We start from the raw sequence: 25,327 nt of genomic DNA on the forward strand, positions 1-25,327 counted from the left end.
TGGAACATAGGAAGAAGTGCTTTGATATACTGCACAGTATGCTGGTATGCCTGCTCTCCTTACTAGATACTTACTTCATTATACAGTATTAGAGATATGTGTTACGGTATTTGGTGTTTATACCATTATTCCTTGGATGTTTCATTTCTGCATCTTCCTACTATTTTGTTGCAATGGTTGTTTGAGAATGAAATTGGCAGCAACACTTCTACACCATTTTGACTTCATTTGTGTAATAAAGAGTTGAACTGAAATTGAATCACATGAACGGAGACCATCATTCATGCCTCGAAATCCTCCTAACTAAAAGAGAATACTCCTAGACATAAGCCTTTGAATTAAATTAACAGAACCAAAGGGTAGAGGAGAAATACCACATAATCTACGGTAATTATTTCAGTTAGCTCTTTTGCTACATGTTGGTTTTCTCCCATAAATATGTATTACAGGTTGACAATCCTTTATCCGAAATCCTTGGGGCCAAAGGCATTTCGGAACTTTTCGGTTTTCAGAATGGTTAGTTTTTTTTTTTTTTATGTGTATTAGCCCACCCGGGCATAGCTCTCTGACCCACATTGGGGCCTGGGGGGGGGGGAATATAATAATAATAATTCATAGGTCTAGGTCGTGTTTCTCACTTTTGATCTTTTTTTCATTCTTTTATTTATTTTTGTTATTTTATTATTATTAATTTTATTATTATCATTATTATTTTTTTGGGGAAAAATTTTATTTACTATGAATAATTATTATAATTATTATTACTATTACATTCCCCCAGGCCCCGATGTGGGTCAGTGATCTATGCCTAATCCCTGTAGCCCCCCATAAAAAAAACTTTCGGTTTTCGGATAAAGGGTTGTCAACCTGTACTAGTCAGACTATCCTTCCCTACTGTATGCCACAAATACAACCCTACTCATTCATCATTAAAGGTCAAAAGAATACCCAAATCATTGATTTTAATGCAAATATTGTTAGGCTTAATATTATTTCAGTAGTCAAAATCACAAAATATTGCACGTTAAAGAATCCTACCCAACAGGTACATCTTTGTCTTTACGTACTTTTTCATTCCGATTTCCATTGCACCCTGGGATTGTGACACCTTTTTGGATAGGTTTACAGTATGTATGTCAATCTACTGTGCAGTACTACAGTAACTCCATGTCATTTAATCTACCAGTTACCTCCTGTACCTCATGTATCAGTGACTTAATGTTCCTACTTCCTAAGAGTTATAATGTGCAGTAAACTGTTAAGGCCTTTCCACACACCACCAGCAATTTACACATTTACCCTTTACAATATGATACAAATGCAGCCAAAGGAAAGAAATTAAATTTAGTATTAATCATTTATATAGCATTATTTTAGTGGCATGAACTTAAAAAAATTTGAAATACAATGATCAGTTTCATAGTTTGAAGACGAAATCTCTTGAGTAATTATACTTCAATTCCATAAATAAATTTAAAGCAGCCAAGTTAGCCCTGTTTTACCTGGGTGTGGATTTGTGCCTAAGTAGGGGCTCATATATTGTTGTTGTCCACATATAACTCATTTTTTTATATGTTCTGTACAGCACTTCTCTCTCATAACAGAGTTTGAAAAAAACACATGTTAAGGAATCACTTACTGTATTGTACTCCCAAAAATTACTAAAAATTTGGTCTATTGTAGATTCCATATGAATATTTAGTATACTAACAGATCAGGTAGCTGCTGTCCAGACATGTTTCCATAGCTGTGTTATTTTCATATGTATAACTAAACTTGTCTAAAATAAGTCTTGTATTATAATGCTTTGCCTAAATGTTAAGATATGTACCTTAGTTCCATTCAACTTGAAGCTTTATTTGATGGTAGAGTTAATGTGGGACCCATCGCACAAGGGAGTTGCATTCTGGGATACAAATGATGGCAGGCAATAGTCAGGACACAGTTAAGAAAAGTTGGGTGTGAGAGTGAAGGAACTTGACTGTAGTGGAACATAATATGGCATGTGAACACAAAGACTACATCCAGGTACAATAAGGTTAAGTGGCAAGTACTGTACTGACATTTACCAACCATTAAATGTAAAGTTTGTTGGTTTGCTTACAAAAGTTTAAGGAGATAAATACTGTACCACTCTACAGTATAAATGCACCATTATTTATGTATACTGGACATACTGTATATGACTTACCACATCCAAGGTCTTGTGATAATGTAAAATATCTTTATGAGTTATATTGTGTCAATTGTTCCTTAAAAGTTCAGATAGTTTTTAAAATATAAGTCTCTGTTGTAGCCACTGCTATTTGAGCATTTGCCAGGGACACTTTCCCATTCAGCAACACTGAGTGAGTTAAGATCAAGGAATCACATGGACAATGTAGAACCAGAGAAATGTACAATAACTACCACTTTTTGTCACTTAACACGAAATACACAAAGCAAGAAGCTCTACACAGTATTGACTATATCTTTGTATATCAGGCACTTATTTTTTACTCAAGAGGCAAAACTCACCCAGACGACAACTGTAGGACAGGTTTTTGTCCACAGCCCAACCACTCATTATTTTAGATAATTTCCAAATGAACTCCCTCAACAACAATTGCACATTTCTATTAATGTTGTACAAAATATTCTGAGAGACATGTCAGTCTTCTACAGTCAGCAAATACACCTTACTTTTGATGTTCACAAAGGTAGTCTATAGTACAGTATATCATTCATATACCAATTCTTCAATTGAAAGACTTCCTACTGAAAACTCATCCTGACTCATCATAATTACTATTCGTGTAGGTTCAAATCACAACCAAAGTAATTCAAGCGTTCCTTCTCAGTATAAGATGAGCAAATTACAGGTGGAATGTGTATTAACCTAAAGCACAATTTTCCTTTTAAATCCCTTTGAAGTTATAATAAAAACTGAGCTAGAAAGCAAATACCAGTGCATAGAGTATTGACCCAACCCAACAACAGCTTAGCAGATGTCATGATATGTAACAATCAGCAAATCCTTGGCCAACACATACACACACCCACTCACCTACATACATACATACACACACTATTACAACACATACACACACACATGTATACAGTCACTCAAAAAAATTCTATACTTCGGGGTCATTGAATTTCAGAATTAACACGGTGACTCTTGTTGTCTCAGTTGGATTGTCAAAATTCTTTGTCTATTTTGTTATATTTTCTCAACACAATTTTGTATAGATAATTATTTTAGAGACTGTACACACACACACACACTCTATATGTCAGAGTTATTAATACACCTTACAAGTGAACACCCCAGTAAGGTGCTGCAGTACCCAGGACACCAGCCAACATGTCAGTGTGACCTTCAGGGGGCCGTCTCTGCCACCTTCACTTCCACATGATGATTGTCTTCTAACAGTTGTGGAATAATAAATGGAGTTGTACATACTTTTCACTAACTGGATGTACCGATAACAGCATTGTTAACTGGTTCAATACAGTATATGATGATTTATTTTGAGAATTTCAGCAGCATTAGAGATGAATGGTTTTCCTTATGGATTTTTTGTTTTCTGTGAATCTAAATTTAGAATTAGTTTCCTTAGAAAAAAATCGTTGTGAGGAAAGTAGACCAGCTATGCGTGCTTCACTCTTGCCAGTGCTACATAGCTTTTCCTGGTGGTGTTGTCATGCCAGCCCACAGGTCCCCGTTCACAGTCCGCACAGACCAGGTATTTTGTGGTGCCGACTGAGTGAGAAAATCCTATGTTGTCAAATGTGAACATGTCATCAACCACCCACCACTCGCTGAGCTACAGGGAGATACAGATACGAACATCACTGAAAGGTACTCCACCAAAAATAATTTTAGAAGATGTAGCAAATTTCAAAGAATAGATATACTGTACTCTTCATATGAGGTGGAATTTAATACTGCGTGCTGCATACTGGGCTTTTAATATGTGAATAAGAGCAAATTATTTTTTCATATTACAATTTGCATAATTTTACAAGGCTCTCACATCTTCTGTGTTGGTAGAGGCTTGGCCCTTTGGTTGTGTGGGCTTAGGTAGTGGGTGAGAACTGCTGAGGAAGGTTGCCGACTGGGGAGAGAGGACTCGAGAATCACAGTGCACACACTTCACCATAAGGCTGTTCTGGCCCTCGCTCACTAAACTACTGACATCTGCCATACTGCAAACTGGAAAGCAAAATACTGGTGTGTATACTTAAGTACGATCCTTTATGCTGTATCATTAGTACCTACTACCTTAATCCAATTCTCCTTAAGAGGTAAACCATATATATACTGCCTTTGGTCCTTTTCATCAATTAAACCACTGTGGTAAAAAGAAAATAGCTTGCTAAAATTATAAACAGTACCTGCAGAGATTAAATACAATACCTGTACAGTACTAGTTTTGTTACTGCAATGAAGTTTTTGTGATCTACATCCAGGTAAGTGAACTCTTAAGATGACAATGGTGGTGAGGCAAACCAGAGGCTGGGCTTTACTAAACAGGCAACCGGCCCTAACACGTAGCACTGCACACCACACCTGACACATTAATGGGAAAGAGTCAGTGCCAGCCCTGTATATATGTACTACTGGTTACTAGTATGAGTTCTCTATACTATAATGAGGCAAACCACTAGGAAATTAACTGAATCCTATTTCAATATATCAATGCAAACATTCACTTTGGAACAATGATGCCTATCAAACATGCAGGTAATAAAACCACAGCCATGATAATAAGACATTTATGTACTGTAATTGGCACACTTTATTTAAATATCGGTTCAGTGTTATCATTTACATGGACGTGTGTGTTTTTATTGTCATGATGAAGAAAACAGAATTTAAAATTAAAGTCTCCATCTACTATTACTGTATTACTTTAAACTATATCGAGACTTGCAATTAAATAAAAATTCACATTTAAACATTAATTTATTGACAAAACATGGATTTTGGTAACCCCCATTTTCTCACTTTTAGAAATTTAGTTCAAGATATGAATGTGGTGGTGAGAATTGGTAATGTGTACACACCATTTAAATAAACCTGAACAGGCTTGCAGCCAAGACATCAGGTGCAAGTTGTTAATGCATTAGGGGTAATATTTGAGGCAATATTAATTCATACATTCTGAAGAAATTAAAAACCTGCTGGAAATATCACAGATTCTTACAACAGCTCTAGGTACTTTGTGAGTCTGGCTAAATGTCTCTTGAGCCACTTTTCTTGCACTTGTTAATCACCATTTAACCCTTCAACAGCATTCCATTTTTAGGTATACAGTACTGTATAAGGGGGTAGGAATAGGAAATTGTTACCCATTGGTTTAGAGTTAAAAGTGTTTTCCTCTATGGTAATCTCTCTGCTTAGAGTCATTACTGCTTCTCTCAGCACTTCTGTCTCTTTTATGAGCATAATGCCTGCTTCTCCCTTGGTTTCCATCATCACATTGTTTAGAGTGATTACGTCTCCTTTCCCTGTTGTCAGATGTCACAGTACTGTCCCCGTGTCTTTGCCTGCCCGAGGAGCCAATGTTTCGATACCCTTCTCCGGTCGCTGTGCTTCCCGAATGCTGCTGAGGATGCAGGATGATGGGTTTCATCCATTGACGGTCACGACAGCCAAATCTAAGTTGTCCAGCTTCTTTTCGACCACCCCAACCTCCTCCTAGTCTCCTTGGGACCCAGCCCTTCATCCTGTGTCCAGCTTCCCAGTCAACTATTATTGGTCGGCCTCCAATTTCAAGGCCACTATATTCTCTGACGGCGCGGACTGCATCACGTTCACGCCGAAATTCAATAAAACCATATCCTTTACTCTGACCAGTGACAATGTCTCGCACTAGACGAACACACTCAAGTGCACCAAACCTGGAAAATTTTTCATGCAAATATTCTTCCTCGATATTATGAGGCAAACGACCTATAAATAGCGTGTGTTCTGGTTTAGACTCAATGTCAGGAGGTACATAGTGAGCATTCATAGCCCGCCATACTGCCCGATCGTGTGGCTCAGTGTCTGTACCATCTATACTACCAGCTGCTAGTGGGTTGTAGACACGAGCAATAGGGGACCATTCACTCATCATGTCAACTCCTATAATGTTATAAACTTGCATAAATAACTCTGTGAATATGTATGTTTAATGATCAATATTCCTCAAGATCCATTACTTTTATTTTCCATCAGATCAACACTCGAGTCCAGAGTCCATTAAATCTCAAAACTTTAGCTGTTCTCTTCGTCCTTTATGGCATCAGCCCCTGTAATAGTGAACATAATATTTAGGGTGATGATTATAATGATCATGATTGATTATGAGTGATAATAATTATTTATTGAAGATTAATTATTGATAATAATTATTTATTGAAGATTATTGATATTTATTTATTGAAGATTATTGATAATTATTTACTGAAGATTATTGATAATGATAGATTGTTGAAGAAAATGATTGATAATGATGATCAACATAAAATCAAAGCAAACATTAAAAAATAAATTTTATTTCCATTTATCATTACACCTCACGTACCTTCGTACTTGTACAGCTCAAACTCTGAAATCCACAACTCTAAAGTTTGAAGAAATCTAAAATTCAATTGACATCTGGCCTGGACCTCAAATTCCAAAACTTGGAAAAAGCCGTTTTTTCTAAAACCAGTTTTTGTGATATAGCTCAAATGCGATGTCTGCAAATGCTACCTAGGTATGTTAATTCCTAGCCAATTCGCCAGGCCAACATACAGGCAATTAAAACATCTAATAATTACTTAATAAGTAATATTAGGAGGACACATCGCTACCTGGCATTTAATTGCAATTCTCAAAACCCCCTCCTTCACTCCCCACTATACGCATCACGACCCTCATCTCTTGCCTCAGAGAGAGCAGTAATTAAAAGTCAACTCTCGAGAGGTGGGTTATGGATGTCGTATTCGAGCTATATCACAAAAGCTGTTTTTTTATAGAAAAAAACGGCTTTTTGTTCAAGCTCTGAATGCGACATCAGCAAGAATACCCAAGCAGGAGGTGGAGAGGGAGGTAACTTTGCATACAAGGCTCCGCTGACTGAGGTCCCGATTATATTATAAACCGTTTTGAACATTTCCAAAATTAGTAACATTAACCGGAAGGTAAAATGTTAATTTACTCAAAACGGATACTCACTTTATTCTGATGAGGAAGAAGGTCCTGGTAGTGGAGATTGACTAGATGGGGGAGGGGAACCCAGCACCACCACATTTGAAGCATCTCTTAGAGATAGATAAAGATAGCTGTCTTTGAAAGTTTTTGAAGATCTCCGAAAGCCCATTTCCTTGATCTGACTGAGACTCATATGCCACAGAAAGGCCACAGACCCTGCATATTTCCTAATGTCATGTGCCAAAAATTTCTTGCCAGGGTCTGCTTGATTCACTAATTGAGATAAGGATTTTGTCAATTAACTAGGAGATAATTTCATACCATCCCTTGATGAGAAAACACAAGGGTCTCGATTAGGGAATCTGGTTAACCATTCCTGAAGATTTTTAACTGGACACAATATGTGAGGAACCCTCGTTTCATCCATTAGACGTTTTATCCTAATAGGCTGAGCTTGGATATCTTCCCTTTCATTTTTTCTAAGGATCTCCGTAGGAAAAAGGATAACATCCTCGTCAGAAAATACCAATAATGATGGATTATTGGAAATTGAAATCAGTTCACCGATTCTCATATCCGTTGCTATTGCTAGAAGGAAAGCTGCCTTCTGGAGTAATTTATCCCTGTTCAGATTTATATTGTAATTAGGCCCCATAAAAAGACAAGTAACTTTTTCCAGAGACCAAGGCGGGATTCTCTTGGGTCAAGGAGGTCTCTCAATGAAAATGGACGATCTTAGCATTTGATAAATCCTTGGGTTCAAAGTAATATTAAAATCCCAAGCCAGAGGGTCAACCAACGCTGATTTATAAGATGCAATTGTCGATCCTTGAAGGCCTTTAACTCTGAACAGAAATTCTAAAAATTCTAACACAACTGTTTCCGATACTGAATCTGGAGTTGTTAACTTGATAAATTGCTGAAAAAGATTCCAAGCTTTCTCATATTGAATAGAAGTTTGGGGTCTATGACCTGCTAATACTTGGTTAGCTATATTGGAATTACCCAACAACCTATTTAAAATTTTTTTGAGAAACTCCAAGCGTGAAGTGCCAAGGATATCTCGAACTGAGAATGTAGTACCTGGTATAGACATCCTTGTTGCAATTGTAGAGGATTCGGGCACCAGTCCAGTAGATCTAGGCACCAAGGTTGTAGGATCCAATATGGTGCAATTAAGAGGACTTTGCTTTGGAAGGATCTGAGTTTGTGAACCACTTTGGGCAATATTTTCACAGGTGGGAATAGATAGATTGAATTCCAAAGGTTCCAATCTAAGAGAAGGGCATTTCCTAAAAGATTTGACCTTTCCAGAGATGCATAAATTGGCATCTTGTGATTTGTTAGGTAGGCAAACAGATCTATGTGTGGAGTTCCAAACTTCTTCACTAGACTCTTGAACTCCGATACCTTTAGGGACCATTCTGTTTCTGTCGATACTGGCCAGAGACGGGACAGCGCATCTGCCCAATTGTTTTGCACTCCCGGTATATAAGTTGCTTTGAGGTAAAGTGTTTGTGTTGCACAAATACTGAAAAATTTTCTGATAGTTGTAGAAGGGGCCAAGACCTTGTTGACCCTTGATGATTGAGACAAAACACTGCCGTTTTGTTGTCCATGGCAAACAGGATCGTCATATTTTGTAAATTTGGGTTTGCCAACAAAAAGAATAGGACCACTGCTAATTCTTTTATATTTATGTGTTTGTCTCAAAGGAAGTTGCTCCACTTCCCTTGATTGAATTCCCCTTTTGAAGAATGTTATCCCCATCCTATTTTGGACGCATCCGTACAAACGACCAAACCTGTTTGAGGTGGAACCCAGGGAGAGTGACCGATCAGATTGTCCCAGTTTGTCCACCATAACAGATGATTCTTTATCTGAATAGGGAGAGAAGAAGCAACGTTTCTGTTTCTGCGAAGCAACTTCGAGCCCAGATGAGATAGTTGCTTTTTCCTTAACTTTCCCAATGAAACCACTATTGTGGCAAAATTCAACAGACCCAGAAATTTTTCCCAATCGTGCCAAGAAACCTTGTGCTTTACACAAAAGGCTTCTACTTTGTTTATCAAATCTGTTACTTTTGTTCCTTGTAGACTGACTGACTGCTGATTTGTATCCCAGTGGAGACCTAATCAATCCAACTTTTGATATGGTATTAAATTTGATTTGACCTGGTTTATCTTTAAACCAAGGTTTTGAAATATTACCAGTGTACGTTGGGTCGCCCTTTGACAATCTTCAAAAGAGTTTCCCATTATCAGCCAATCGTCTAGATAAGCAAAGGTTCTTATGCCCTCCTTCGCAAGGATCTTTCTGGGAATATTTGCCAGTTTTGTAAAGACTTTTGGTGCAATTGTCAGACCGAATGGCATCACTGTGAATTGATAACTTAATTCCCCTAATTTGAACACCAGAAATTTTCTGTACCTGGGAGCAACAGGAACGTGATAATAGGCATCTTCGAGATCCATTTTTGAGATCCAAGCATTGGGCGGAAGTAGATGCCTCAGATGGTCGTAAGTGAGCATCGTGGAACTTCTTTTGGGAATAAATTTGTTTAGGATTGAAAGATCCAAAATCCACCTTAATTTGTCGCTGCCTTTCTTGGGGACTGGGAATAGGCAAGACATGAAACATTTCTCTGACTGCAACAGTTCTATGACACCTCTGTTTAGTAGTTGACTTAAAAATTTTGTAAATAATGGGATTGGTTTTTGACCCTTCTTTGTGAATGCTAGGGGAGGGCGCCTCAACCAAGTCCATGTGAGACCCCCTTTGATTGTCTTGTAAGCCCATATGGAAGAAGTCCATCTGTTCTCTCAACCCCCTAGACAACCCAGCTGTCTGGCTGAGGTGGTGGAATAAGGTCTCCTTCCCTTTCTGAACAAACGGCCACCTCTATTACGTCTTTGATTATTTCCTCCTCTAAAATTTCCCCTAGGTTGATAAATGACCCGGGCAGCTGGTCCTGTTTCCCTGTAAAACCTTCCTCTCCTAGGTTTCTGAAAGGTCTGAGGACTCCTGGGGACATAAATATTAATAGTATTCTCCAAAGATGATCTATAATTAATCAATGATTGCTCACCAAACAAAGCAGGAGAAAGAGGAGAAGAACGTATCAACAAATAAGCGCTACCACTTGAAGCATTATTTGTTGCTTGTTTCCTTAGCTGGACTTTCAGTCTTAGGGCTTTCAACAAATGATCTAAAAATGAGTTGTACAGGGGATATGGGATTCCTTGTAGAGCAGCAGCAAAACATTTGTCCACTTCTGAATTTTCTTCATAGTCCAGCACAAACTTAGTTAATAACTGACACATCATAATTGCAGAACAAACATCTGCTGCCAATTTCCTTATTTTAAATTCTTCAAGCAGCAGTGCAGGGGCAACTGGTTTCAATTTTATTTTCATAACTTATATCAACATAGTTTGAAGCCGACAAATATTGGGAAAGTTCATTAAATTGGAACTTCAAAACACTAAACTTGTGAGCATTCCTGTCTGCGGGAATGAATGTTAAGTCTTTCAATAAATTAGCCCAGACTTCGTCTATTTCAGAGATCACCTTTGGGCAAATATCAGGCCAAGAAAGTGTAGTATCACCCTCCAAAAACAAAGAATGATGACCCAAAGTTGCTTGTCCTTCCTCTCTCTTTGTAGTTGCTGAGATATCAGGAAGCTGACATTTTCATAAAATATCTTGAATAAGGAATCCACAGATTCAGATGGATTAGTGAACAAAGAAGACTTTGCTCTTACTAATGTTATCCATGGCCTGTTTGAATCAACCTTACACTCTATATTATCCAGCAGCTGCGTGTCAGTCGACAGCAGCCTGTTTCCACTCGCAGTAACCAACACTTTTGCCCCAGGTGGAAGTGGTTGCCAAGATGTGGGTAGGATGAAGTCAGTCTCAACAGGTTCTTCCTGCTCAAGAGACTGGTTACTATGATTAGAACCAGGCTCATCGTCCTGATCCTGGAATCCACTGAAATCAGATTGAGTAGATAGAGGTTTTTGTAGACTTCCTACTGCCCCATTGTCTGGAGGGTCCAATAACTTATTTTTCTTAGCAGAAGCAGTCTTCTCTACGTGGGGATTAAGTCTTTTACTTAACACCAATAAACCTAAACTTTCTGCCAACTTGGGATCTTTCCATTGTTGTACATTCAAAAATTTACTCTTCAAGGCCTTATTCCACCTATTTTTAATTTGTAATTGCAATAAATCTTTCTTATCACCTGTAGCTTGATGAAATTGAAAAATTTGATCATAACAAACAGCACAATCCATTGGTGAAAATAGGTTATTTGAGACACAGCTGCCATGAATTATGCAAGCTACATGAGGATCTATCTTAGTAATCAAAGTCACTCTACATTTTTTATAATTACATGTAGTACGGCCCCCTTGGGTCTTGGGTGAAACTACTACTACTGAATTCAAATTCTCTACTGACAGACAATTCCTTGAATGTAGTGCCTGAGCTGAACTTTCTAGTCCTTGTAGCTCAGCACTCAATAGTATCTCCTCAGGGACAGTTCCATAGTCTCCTCCATTATCCATAGGCCCGGACTCCTGACCTTCATCCTCCAGTTGCACATCACTCATCTGAACTAGGAGGATACCATGAGTCACATTATATCATTATAACACAAAATAATAATAATTAATAAGGGAGAAAGCATTTTCTCCCAAACTTAATCAATATGACTCATAATTGTTATATTATTCGTAAGTTAATGCATTAGTATCTCTTATTCTTATACAAGTCACTCATATGACAAATATAAACAATAACTCACTATTTCGTATCTGTCTCCCAACTCTTATATCAAGTATCCCTTAGCTCAATGAAACTTATTTATTTAAATTTGTTTTTATAAAATAATTTAATTCAGAACATTTATTGATAGGGATCATCAAGATCATTATTTGTTGCCAATCAGAGGCACAGACATTATCCCCCAAGTAAACACTTTAAGGGAAAATTCCTACGTGTGCACTATCACCCGGCAGAGTTGACAGTGCTGAGCCGCTAACATAGCGCTCTATTGGCAGCAACGTTCACTGTTACTCTAGCAATATTTATTGGGTTGAGAATTCCACCCTGAATTGGTCTCATATAACCCATAGAAGGTGTAAAGTCCATTTCAACATAACTCTAGATTGCTAGGAAGACCGGAAGGTCAACATTCCGGAAGGAACGCTAAGTCCAGCAGCCTCGCTAAAGTTCGCCTGGAAAGGCTGAACCCGCTACTGAGGACATCAAAAAATAAAGTTATGAAGAGACAAACTCAACTCTGGCCTTTTTGCTGAAAACAAATAGAAACCCAAGGGCGGAAGCCCAAAGGTTTTTGTGAACGAACATAAGAGTAGGGAGAGAGATAGTCATGGTATTCACATTAGCATGTGAATAATTGGGACAAAGAGATCGTAAACAATATACTGTACATATATATGTATATATAAATGGATATATTCACATATTCTCTTTTAGTGAAGACGAGCCTGGGAGGGCGCAGCGACATTCACTGAGTGACTTAAAGGCAAGGGATAGTCACAACGATCTAAATGACTCACAAAGAAAATGTGTTTTGGTCGCCATGCTGACCAAAAGTCGTATAAGAAAATGTCCCAAATACAATAAATGAGAGACATAACAAAATAAAAGTCACTCTATTTCATCACTGTGCTATTAAGTTCAAATACTGTATATAATACCCTTGTGGAGGTGAGTGTTTCAGCAATTAGAACACAAATTCGCGGAGCTTCCCTTTGTGTGTATTATAGCTGAAGCACCAGGCAAGAGATGAGGGTCGTGATGCGTATAGTGGGGGGTGAAGGAGGGGGTTTTGAGAATTGCAATTAAATGCCAGGTAGTGACGTGTCCTCCTAATATTACTTATTAAGTAATTATTTGATGTTTTAATTGCCTGTATGTTGGCCTGCCGAATTGGCTAGGAATTAACATACCTAGGTAGCATTTGCTGACGTCGCATTCAGAGCTTGAACAAAAAGTCCAAAATTCTGATGTAAATACAGTACAATAAACAATTATTCATATTCGGGCATTACCATACTTACATTCTGCGGTTACTGTAAGTCTCCACATTGCTATGTATCATTCACTGTACACACCTCTGAAACACCTCCAGGAACAGTACTTTCATCCAAGCTCCTTGTAAAACCTTTCACCACCCCAAAAATTATTTACCCTACATCTTCAGTTCTTTTAATTCTTATAATACTACACAAGTTAGGTAGTTTATATTTATATGCATTTATAGCGCAGACTATAGAGGTATGTACTGTATTGCATTTGTATTTACAATCTGTTTACATTGTCTTCTGTGATGCATGTTATAGGGGTAAAGGGAGGCTGGGAACATAACCTACCTATTTCTTAAGTTCTTTTGGGAAAATTTGATTCGCTTCATGTTGTTTCACATAACACCACAGTTTACAAGAACATAACCACAACATTCACACAGGACTTCTTGTATTTGTACTAAAGAATGTAGATAGCCCTTAAAATAAAATTTTTATACAGTACAATAAACCAGTCACTTATTATCTAACTTTTTATAATTGTTTTAATGTTGTAAGGAGTCAAACAAAGGCCACATTTCAGAGGCGGATCTAGGAATATCGGGGACAAGAAGTTGTTGGTGAGTGAACATAGCTAGCACAGCGAGCCCACCCAAATGTTTTTTTGTGTGTGTGTGGGTTATACAGTGACCATTCCCCCCAAAAAAAAATTTGTTGAAATATGACCAATATCATGGGCATTTCAAGGCCATGTGCACTTGATATAAGGAGATATTCTGAGGTCAATAGTAATTACTTTTAACTATACAGTTGTACCCCGCTTCACGCAGTTTCACTGAACGCGATTTCTCATATACGTGGTGCCTCGCCAGAACCGAACTTTCACTTAACGCGGTTCATCTACTCATATACGTGGGAAGCGGCGCGGGCACGATGCACACAAGGTTGCCCAGTCATCAAAACATTACCGAGTTCTTCACCCGCCACCCACCACAGCCAGCCCAAGTCAGTGATAGTGATAATTATGGTGAGGATATGGACTTATATGGACTTTGAGGGGTTTGACAAAGAGGCCCTGCAAGCCTCTGTGGTGGATAGTGATACAATTGATACAAGTGATACAGGTGAGGGCCAATAATCTGCCCTCTGCCTCGGAACCAACCCCCCATCCCCGTGTGCCCAGCCATCTTTTCTACTAATGTAAGTGTTAAAAAACCTAATATTATTGATATTTCTCTTAATTATTAATTGTGTGTGTATACCATCATAAAGTTAAGATAATATTTTTACTACAACATAGTTGTGTGTCGTCAAAAAGTGGAGTTTGGGGGTCGGGCCAGTCTCTATTGGAATTAATCCCATATGTTCTGTTGTTCACTTAACGCGGTACCCTGTGGGTTCAATTGACCGCGTTAAGCGGGGTACAACTGTACAAAAATGCCTGAGCATAATACTGCATTAAAGTAAAAGTACAGGAGCCCCCCTCCAAGTTCGCGGACTTTTATCTCGCGGTCCTCTATTATTTGCGGATGACACCCTGGATGTACCCAAGAATGTCTGTGGGTAATTTTAAAGTTGCCGGCATTTTCGTGGCTGGGACAGGGAGCCATTCGTTCTAGAGACAGTAATTTCTTTTACCTGTATTGTATGTGTGTGTGTGTGTGTGTGTGTGTGTGTCTGTAGACACACACACACACACACACACACACACACACACACACACACACACACACACACACACACACACACAAGACACATACAAATAAATAATAATGGTAAAATCCTCTCACAAATAATCACAAACAAATTTATTAAAAATATGACAAGTTACCCTCAAGTCTGCGCTTTATTACACAGGCTAACTGAAATGCCGACTGGGATCAACAAGTGCCTCATGACGCTCAGTCCCACTGAATCACTTACGTCATGCCTTTTTCATCAAAACATACGCCCCAACACTAGATGCAGAGGATGACATCAAGGAGGTCTTTTATGCCAACCTTGACAGGGTGCTAGCCTCTATCCCCAGAGAAGATAAGGTTGTGCTCCTTGGTGACTTCAATGCCAGAGTTGGCAGAGATGCTGACATTTGGCAGGGAACCATAGGGAGAAATGGACTAGGCAAGTGTAATCCCAATGGCCTCCTACTCCTCAGCAATGTGTGCTGCACACAACCTCACTTTCACCAATACCTTGAATAGGCAGGCCGACAAGCTCAAGGGTTCGTGGCAACACCCACGATCCAAACACTGGCATCTCATTGACTACACCAGTGTCAGAGAAAGAGATCGCATAAATGTCCTCATCACCCTTGCTATGCGTGGCTCAAACCACTGTGACACTGATCATCGGCTCGTCAGAGCCAAGCTCTCACTTCACGTCACCCCAAAACGGTGACGGCAGCAAGCCTCTAGAAGAGGTTTCAACACTAAGCGTCTGGAGGATCCAGCGATAGCACATGCTTTCAGAGAGCAGCTCGAACGTGGGCTGATAAACAACCCAACAACGAACAACCCAAATCCCAGTGCCGAATAGGATATTCTCAACACTGTCATGACAAAAACCTGCAACGAGACTTCGGCCAGATCGAAAAAATACACCAGGACTGGTTTAATGAAAATGACCATGCAATCAATGTACTCATCGATGATAAACATGCTGCTTTTACTGATTGGTAGAACAACCCCCAATCATGGACCAAAGCTGATACCTTCCGCAAGAAGAAAGCTGTGGCCCAGCGGGAACTTCGCAATCTAAAGAATGACTGGTTTAAAAAAAGCATGTGAAACACAAAAATTTGCAGATCAGCACAAGATGTGCGAATTTTTCAATTCCACCAAAACATTTTATGGGTCAATCACTTGCGATGCAGCCCCCTCCGCTCATCCGACGGTAACTCCATAATTACTGACGATGAAGGCCTCCTTCAGTGCTGGAAAGAGCACTACCATTCACTGCTCAACCGAAACACTGATGTGGATGTCCTGACTACCAAGCAGGTCCCTCAGCATCCAGAGCTGACCCACTTCAGGTATCCTCCATCCCTGGATGTGGTAGCTACTGCCATCAAACAGATGAAAAATAACTAAGCCTCAGGGCCTGATGGAATCCAAGCCAAGGTGTATAAAGCAGGAGGACCTTTGCTTACCAGCCAACTCCACTCTTTCCAAAAAAATATATGGGAAAAGGAGGAAATCTCCCAAGCTCTTAAAGACGCCTCCATCGTCAGTATTTATAAGAAGAAGGAAGACCAGTCAGACTGTGGCAACTACTGCGGAATCTCGCTGCTGTCCGTAGCTGGCAAGATTATTGCCCGAGTCCTCCTAAACAGACTTCATCCTGAGACGAAAAACTTCCTCCCAGAATCACAATGTGGCTTTAGACCATCACGTGGCACCACTAACATAATCTTTGCTGCCCGCCAGATACAGGAAAAGTGCAGAGAACAGCGTCGTGACCTGTACATGGCTTTCATCGACCTAACCAAGGCCTTCAACTTGGTTAACAGGGAAGCCCTCTGGTGGACCCTCAGCCGTTTTGGCTGCCCCCCAAAATTCATCGCCATTGTGAGGCAACTTGACGATGGCATGAACAGCAGTGTCCTGCACAATGGCACCCAGTCTGAGTTCTTCCCCATCTAAACGGGGGTTAAACAAGGCAGTGTACTGGCACCAACTCTCTTCCATTTTCATGGCTGCCTTCCTTACTTGTGCCAGTGCAGCCAGCGAGGTGGACATCGTGTACCGGATAAAGGGTCTTTTCAACATTACACAACTCCAGGCAAGAACAAAGGTGTCGGCAGCTTCCATTACTGAACTTCAGTATGCAGACGACCTCATTCTTGTTGCTCACACTGAATACGACCTACAGATCCTGAACACCTACCAGATGCGTATGCATACTTCGGCCTTGAGGTGAATGTATGTAAGACTCAGATTCTCTTTCAACCTGCCCCTGGTTCGGACACACACCTCCACCATCCATCCACCTTAAGGTACTACCCTCTCTAATCTTGCCCACTTTCGGTATCTCGGCTCCCACCTGTCCACCACTGCGGACATTGATGAAGAGATTCAGCATCGGATCAGATGTGCATCTCAAGCCTTTGGCAGACTCCGAAACCCATGTCTTCAGCTGTAGGGAGCTGAAACTATCTACAAAGTTCACGTATAACGAGCAGTGTGGTCTTTCCCACCCTGCTATATGGCACGAGACATGATTCATATACAGGAGGCACCTCAAGGCACTTGAAAACTTTCACCAACGCAGTCTACATTCCATCATCCGAGTTCGCTGGGAATACAAGAGAACAAATGCCAGTATTCTTGCTGACACCAACTGTAGGAGCATTAAGGCTACCATTATACATGAACAACTATACTGGACTGGCCGTGTTACCCGCATGGATGACAGTAGACTGCCAAAGTAGCGACTTTACAGTCACCTAATAACTAGTAAACGTAACACCAGCGGGAAATTGAGAAGGTATAAGGATAGTCTTAAGACAAACCTAAAAGGTGCCAAATCGACCCCCTCACCTGGGAGATGATTACTCCACATCATAACTCTTGGAGGAGCACCACACGAGAAGGTGTCAATACTTTCGAGTTTGCCCGACTGCAAACCGAGGCAGACAAGTGCCACCGCCCCCTCCTGCACTCGATGTAGCCCAACACGTGTGCAACATCTGTGAACAACTCTGCCGGTCCCATATCAGCCTCTTTAGTCTCCTCAAAACTCACCAATGAAGGTGACATCCCTAATAACTCATATCACTGTATCAGCTGGATGATCGTCATACTCGATCCCGAGCGATAGCAAAGTAGTAGTGGGGTATCTTTCACAACCCAGGGAAGCACAATGCAGTCCAACCATAAATATCTCAAGATCAATTTACCTGTTTGTGTCGAGAGCAGGTGTTAGTACAGTATAGTCTCGGTTTACCCGGTCAATTAAACCCGTGGAGGTCCTCGTAAAACGAGAAATGCGTAAATGAAATAACAGAACATGTGGGATTAATTGAAATAGAGACTGGGCCGACCCCCAGACTACCCTTTTTCCGACAATACGTACGTTGCAGTAAAAATAACATCTTAATTTTATGATGGTATGCACACACAATTAATATTTAAGAGAAATATCAATAAAATTAGGTTTTTTAACACTTACGTCAGTAGAAGAGATGGCTGGGCACACGGGGTTGGGGGGTTGGTTCCGAGGCAGAGGGCAGATTATTGGCCCTCACCTGTATCACTTGTATAACCTGTATCACTATCCACCACAGAGACTTGCAGGGCCTCTTTGTCAAACCCCTCAAAGTCCATATCCTCACTATCACTATCACTGACTTGGGCTGGCTGTGGTGGGTGGCGGGAGAAGAACTTGGCAATGTTTTGTTGACTGGGCGACCTAGCACGCACACTGCCCATGCCGCTTCCCGCGTAAATGATGGAATGTACAGCGTAACTAATAATTGCCGGTTTGGCCAGGTGCCGCGTAAATGACCAACCGCATAAAGGAAATCCGCATAAATCGAGACTATACTGTAGTAGGGTGTGTCATAGGAGGGAAGATCAGCTAAAACTAATGGCCCATCACTTTTTTGGTAGATTTTAGTGTATATAAACAAAAAATAATTTCAGTTTCAATATTTTGCAACCTTTTGCTAGGTAAATTTTTGCGTGAAATTTATCGAAAATCTAACGTGCAGCTGCTTTAGTGCATTACAATTAAATAGTGAACATTGCTTTCTGACTTCATTCTTTAACAACCCAACTAACAATATTTTTTTCTGTTTCAGATTCTGATGCATTTATAAGTTGATAATATTTGCGATGGCTGCCTGTGTCAGGACGAGGAACCAAAAATCCAGCCATCTCAGTCACTATCTTGGGTCTGGGAGAGAGCTCCTGAAGTCGGAGCTGCCTACATTGAGAGAAGCTTTGAGATACGGTGTTTTAATCAGGCAAATCAGTGAAAAGAACCAAAACTTACACAAACAAAGACATTGCCAGTGATATGACCAAAGTTGTCTTGGCACAGTACACTCTGGCTAACGCTCAGTTCAAGCCTCCAGTCATAACAAGTCAGAAGAAGATTAGTGAGAGACTGCTAGCCAGTTGGGAAAAGGCAAGAGATATCTCTCTTGGGAGAGGAAAACTTGCAGTAAAGGACAGCTTTGCCAAGTAACTGGACCAGTTATTTGACATAATTACTTGCAAGTGCCCAATTGTTCTCTGTCCTGAGTTTGGATGCGATCGTGACTGTAAATCCGAGGCCCACATCTCCTGTATTTGCAAGCGTGAACTGAAGATTCCTGTGATCGAACTGGCATTTGTCAAAGCACAGAGAGAGAAGACTGGCAGTATAGGGGCTCTCATGATTTCTAGCCAAGATATTCCGGAGTCCAAGAGACAGGAGGCTGCCACAGAGAGACAGAAGAGGAGAAGAGTTGCCGAGGAAAAGAGACTTGAGAAGGCCCAGGGTGAGGTAAAAAAGGCCGATGATTGGAGTCAAGCTGATTCAGAGTTTAATGACTTCCCCATGGCTGATCCGAGTGCTGACCAGGAGAATGGTGACTTTGTCCCTAACCCAGAAAATAATGATCCCAAACCTTCCAGGCATAAGATTCGAAATAGGAAAGATATCCCGAGCATAGCTCTGGCCAGCATGCGACACCACACTGGTCTCAGAGAAACTGCAGAGATAGCAACAGCTGCCTGGGTTGACGGTGGTTTGATAACACCTGATGATGTTCACCTGGTGATAGATCATAACAAAGTAAGAGAGCTCAGGAGAAACTTGTCAGTAACCTAGAAGAGGAGTTTGATAAGGGGATAAGAGAAAATGGAATCAATTGTTTGTTCTTTGATGGGAGAAGGGATGACACTAAAGTGTTCATGAAAGTTGGAGATTCTGACAAGTTGTTCCCTGCCATGGTGAAGGAGGAACACTACTCCTGCTGCAGTGAACCAGGAGGGAAGTATTTGTGGCATTTCACTCCAGAGAAAGATGACATCAGGAAACCAGCTGAGATAGTGGCAGATAACATTGTGAACTGGCTCAGAGAGAGGAACGTAGACCAGACCCTGCAGGCCATTGGAGGGGACAGCACCAACACGAACACAGGGTGGCAAGGGGGGTCATACAGTGGATAGAGCGGAAGATTGGGAGGAAGCTGGTCTGGATTGTTTGTGACCTCCACACCAACGAGTTGCCACTCAGACATCTGATCCAGGAGCTGGATGGCAAGACTCTTTCAAACAACAGATGGTCTGGTCCTCTTGGCAAGATGCTGGACTCTGCCACTGAGTTAGAAATAAATCCGAGCTTTGAAAAAATCACAGTTGGCCCTCCACTCGTTGAGCTTGCACATACTGTCATTGACGACCTGAGTACTGACCAGTACTATGGTTACATGATTTGCAGTGCCATCAAAACTGGGGTCATGCCTGATAGACTTGCTTACCTGCAGATAGGTCCAGTCTCACATTCTAGGTGGCTCACAACGGCTCTCAGGTTCTGCAGAATTTGGGTCGCTCATCATAAACTGAAAGGGAACCAGCTTCACAACCTGAGACTTATTGTCCAATTCATCGTGAGTGTCTACTTGCCAAATTGGTTCAACACCAAGGTCAAGTCATCGTTCTCCGAAGGTCCGAGGCATGTTCTCTTCCAGCTTGAGCTCCTGAGGAGTCAGCCAAGGAAGGTTGTTCAGATTGTGGAGCAGACTGTGAGGAGATCTTCCTGGTATGCTCATCCTGAGGCAGTTCTGCAGACAATGCTCTGCAGTAAGGATGAGGAGGAGAGAAGAGTGGTAGTCAAAAAGATCTTGGATATGAGACTTATGAGAGGATCTGGGCATGACGAATCAGTTGGTGACGATTCCTTCAGGGTCAGGAAGACTCCTGAAGTCAATCTAGGTGCCAAGACCCTCACTGATCTCATAGATCTGGATAACATCCAGGCTGGCAGTGAGCCCCCTCTTACCTGCAGCCTCACCAATGTTCAAGTCAGAGCTTTCCTGGACAACCCCATGCATGTCCCTCGCACACCCAGAGTATAGAGCGTTGTGTACAGCAAGTGAGCGAGGCCAGCAGTCACGTGTACAGCCAGGAGAGGAGGGAAGGCTACATCCGAGCTCAGTTGGTCAGCAGGGAGGTGATGAGTAGAAACAGAAGCAAGAAAGACATGTTCTCTATGGTGTGCAGCAACACCGGGTCGTAGTAGTAAAACCGGTTTTTGTATTTGATGATTTTGTTTTCTAAAGGAATATTAAATTTAATAAATGTGTCAAGATCATTCGTTTCACTATTCTGGATCATTTTCATCCTAATAAATTAACCTGATACATTTACTTTACTTTAAATAAGCTATTTAGTGGTGTTGGTAAAAGGGTGGGAATACTGAATTTTCATAAGATTTCAAGTTAAAATTTACCTAGCAAAAATGAAAACTTTTCAAATCTGAAGATATCACATGATTCTGCACATAGAACTACATCATTAATGCCATGGGCCGACTTTTCAAACTAAAAAAAAAAAAAATTCGCCTCCGTATGACACACCCTAATACTGTAGTCACCACAGTTGTAATTCAATAAAGTAAGTCTGTAAGATAATATAGTAATTAACATAATCTGTAAAACACTATGAAATTCAAAGTCAATTTCTCACAAACTTCATCTCACAATAACACAAATTTAAATGAAATATTGGCTATGAAATATTCTTAATACAGTACTGTATTCCAAGAAACTGAATACATACCCACCTGAGCCTATACATAACTGAGAAGAAAATATTTCCATAACATACTTTGAAGAGATTATGTATACGTATAATGTATTTGTCTAAACAGTACAGTATTACCCCGCCTAACGCGGTTTCACTTAACGCGTTTTATCATATACGCGGTGCCTCGCCAGAGCTGAACTTTCACTTAACGCGGAATTTTTCATCATATACGCGGGAAGCGGCGCGGGCACGATGCGCACAAGGTCGCCCAGTCATCAAAACATTACCGAGTTCTTCACCTGCCACCCACCACAGCCGGCCCAAGTCAGTGATAGTGATAATTATAGTGAGGATATGGACTTATATGGCCTTTGAGGGGTTTGACAAAGAGGCCCTGCAAGCCTCTGTGGTGGATAGTGATACAATTGATACAAGTGATACAGGTGAGGGCCAATAATCTGCCCTCTGCCTCGGAACCAACCCCCCATCCCCGTGTGCCCAGCCATCTTTTCTACTAATGCAAGTGTTAAAAAACCTAATATTATTGATATTTCTCTTAATTATTAATTGTGTGTGCATACCATCATAAAGTTAAGATAAAATTTTTACTACAACATAGTTGTGTGTCGTCAAAAAGTGGAGTTTGGGGGTCGGGCCAGTCTCTATTGGAATTAATCCCATATGTTCTGTTGTTCACTTAACGCGGTTTTCACTTAACGCGGTACCCTGTGGGTTCAATTGACCGCGTTAAGCGGGGTACTACTGTATTCTTTTTTCTTTTCACTTTTGATACTGATACTGTGTCCCAAATTAGATAATACTCAATAATTTTAGTACTTTACAGATATCAACAGATATCTTGAATCGGATATATCAAATGAGATATCCTGAACTCCTACATGACTGAATGTTCGCCCTAAGATTCATTGCTCACATTGCGGAAATCTACTATTGATGTATTTAAACAATCAGAAGATATTGATGCAAACATCTGCTTGAACATGTATGATGATGGATGTAAAAGCCCATATAAATCATTCATTAACTGACATTCTTCTATCAATATTTAATGTACTGTATTCTACTGAAGAACTAAGTCAATTAGTACTGTACATTTAGAATGAATAATTATTGCTCTACACAACAAATATCCCAATGTTAACTGGGAAAGGGGGGAATAGGTCAGGTTAGGGTGGGTTGTTAGGTTTGGTTAAGTTTGGCTAGGTTGGGTAGGTTATGTTAAGAGTGAGTAGGTTGGAGTTGGCTAAGTGTCTAATATTCAGAAGTAAAACCATTTGGTTGCATTGGAACTAGGTCAAACCAGGTTCACAGAATCACTTTATGTGTCCATCGGATAAATACGTTACGATTTATTTTAAACTAGGTTAAACAAAATTAGGTTAGGTTCTCAAAGGTTCTATTGGTGTTTTTCTTGTGTTTTAACCCCACATTTTCCCTCATCTTCAAACACCCTGTCCACTTTGGAAGACATAATTGTCATTACCAATGTTAATGGGGTTTTATCTCAATAAAGATGCATTAGCGATGAAATTAAAGGTGACATTCTTTCAAATCACCATGAAAAACTAAGAAAATTTTATTTTGGTAATAAAATTCATGGTATGGCAAAAACCGATTTGTTACTCTTCATCTATATTAACCACCCTAATGCTAATCTAACCTAACCTCATCCCCAAAATGGTGTTGACTGTATGGTCGTGTTACTGTATACAATTTCGAAACCTGCCCACAAGTTGTCTGTGGTGTTTTCTTCTTATAGCTATAACCTTACCCAGTTTATTTTGGTCATGAGAAAATAAATGGTTAGGTAAGAATAATTCAGTTCCTTAAAATAATTCGGCAATATACAAAGGTAAGCCGATACTTTCTTCTGTATAAAAGTAAAACATGGCACAGTTGACCATAAGATTCTTGAATAACTGAGTATTCAAAATCACTGGCAAAGGAAAAGGTTTGCTTTATGGGAGGTGTAGAGCACCTTGCTAGCTAGCTGGACCTCACCACCAATTACCAGTTTTCATCAACAAGCCAGAGACGTCATCGCTGAGCATGCCACAACAACTGAAGGTAACTACAACACAGTAATAACCTCAAGGGACGCACTTGTCAGTTAACAGACGAATAGGACAGCATAATATTGTCCAGATTCCTGCACATGGGCTTGAGGGGAGCTATTGAACCACCAATCACTAGCTTCCTCGCCCTCAGCCAATCGCAACACAGGGAAAGCTGACCCAGCTGACAGGGACTCTGAGTGTAAATGTTTACTCCCGGAAAAACGACCCTGTGTATAAATATTTACTTTACATGTCCTCTTCGCCCCTTATCAACTTAATATTTGAATGAAAGTAAAAGTTGATTCAAATTCGTTAATGGGAATATTTTAACTTTCATTAATCACTTGAATATATTTCTTACTTGATATTGGCAGGTTGTGCTTTACACACACACACACACACACACACATACATTATATATATATATATATATATATATATATATATATATATATATATATATATATATATATATATATATATATATATATATATATATATATATATATATATATATATATATATATATATATATATATATATTTTTTTTTTTTTTTTTTTTTTTCCGTATTGCCGTCTTTTATTCTCATTCCCTTCGCCTACGATTGGCTCGTTTGCCGCTTTGGAATTCCTGTCACCTCTGTTACACACTGTTGGCTAGTACTGGCTCCAGTGTTTTGGTCAAGTCTAGTCTTAAATGAGCTGACACCCGGTGCCATTGTAGTGGATTCCTCCCCTACAAACGCTGTTTGTCCTGAGTAGCCGACCCCGCGAATTCCCCAGTGTATGCCTCGTGGTCTAGGTCAACCAGCGCCGCCATACATCACGAAGGTCACCGATTACGCCACGCCTACTTCCGCTATATAAGACCTGACCTCGTGGTGACCTATCTCTCTCCTTTTCTAGCTACAGCAAGCTACACCACCTCCTCCGCCGCTGCCTGGCGGCCCTCGCTCCCGCCGGCGAGCATGGCGACCCACAAGCTGTCCTCCTCTGAGCACCCTCACCAAACAGCTCTCTCTACATCACGCTTGTAACCACGCTGCCACTTCCCAGCACCAAGCTGCATTGTACATCCAATACAACATGTATACAGGAGCACATTGTGAGTTTCCTTTCTCCATCCCATCCTGAGTGTGAACAAAAACAAATTACCCCACAAATGGTGACCCCCGGAGATTCGCACTCACACAGGATGGAGGAGAAACTGATCACTCTCCCAGTCTTCAAGCAACATGGAAGACTGGCTTATCCACACAGAGGCAGCTCTCATCGGCTCTACAACTACTG

At 40.4% G+C, this 25,327-nt stretch overlaps 2 protein-coding genes across 2 annotated transcripts; both read right to left on the reverse strand.

The window, feature by feature from the left end:
• Nucleotides 1-955: 955 nt before the first annotated feature.
• LOC121872948 (guanine nucleotide exchange factor MSS4 homolog) lies at nucleotides 956-24,215 on the reverse strand. The gene is made up of 3 exons (XM_042376087.1): nucleotides 24,084-24,215; nucleotides 4,020-4,198; nucleotides 956-3,809 (listed from the first exon to the last, which is right to left on the reverse strand). Exons 2-3 carry the CDS (start codon nucleotides 4,188-4,190, stop codon nucleotides 3,633-3,635), a joined length of 348 nt encoding a protein of 115 aa, XP_042232021.1. The 5' UTR covers nucleotides 4,191-4,198; nucleotides 24,084-24,215; the 3' UTR covers nucleotides 956-3,632.
• On the reverse strand, nucleotides 4,767-24,154 carry LOC121872947 (U11/U12 small nuclear ribonucleoprotein 35 kDa protein-like). Its single transcript, XM_042376086.1, has 2 exons — nucleotides 24,070-24,154; nucleotides 4,767-6,282 (listed from the first exon to the last, which is right to left on the reverse strand). The coding sequence occupies exon 2, from the start codon at nucleotides 6,135-6,137 to the stop codon at nucleotides 5,352-5,354; it is 786 nt and encodes a 261-aa protein (XP_042232020.1). The 5' UTR covers nucleotides 6,138-6,282; nucleotides 24,070-24,154; the 3' UTR covers nucleotides 4,767-5,351.
• Nucleotides 24,216-25,327: the final 1,112 nt, after the last annotated feature.

This window comes from Homarus americanus, unplaced genomic scaffold, assembly GCF_018991925.1.
Source record: "Homarus americanus isolate GMGI-L3 unplaced genomic scaffold, GMGI_Hamer_2.0 scaffold11022, whole genome shotgun sequence".
Classification (NCBI taxonomy): Eukaryota; Metazoa; Arthropoda; class Malacostraca; order Decapoda; family Nephropidae; genus Homarus; species Homarus americanus.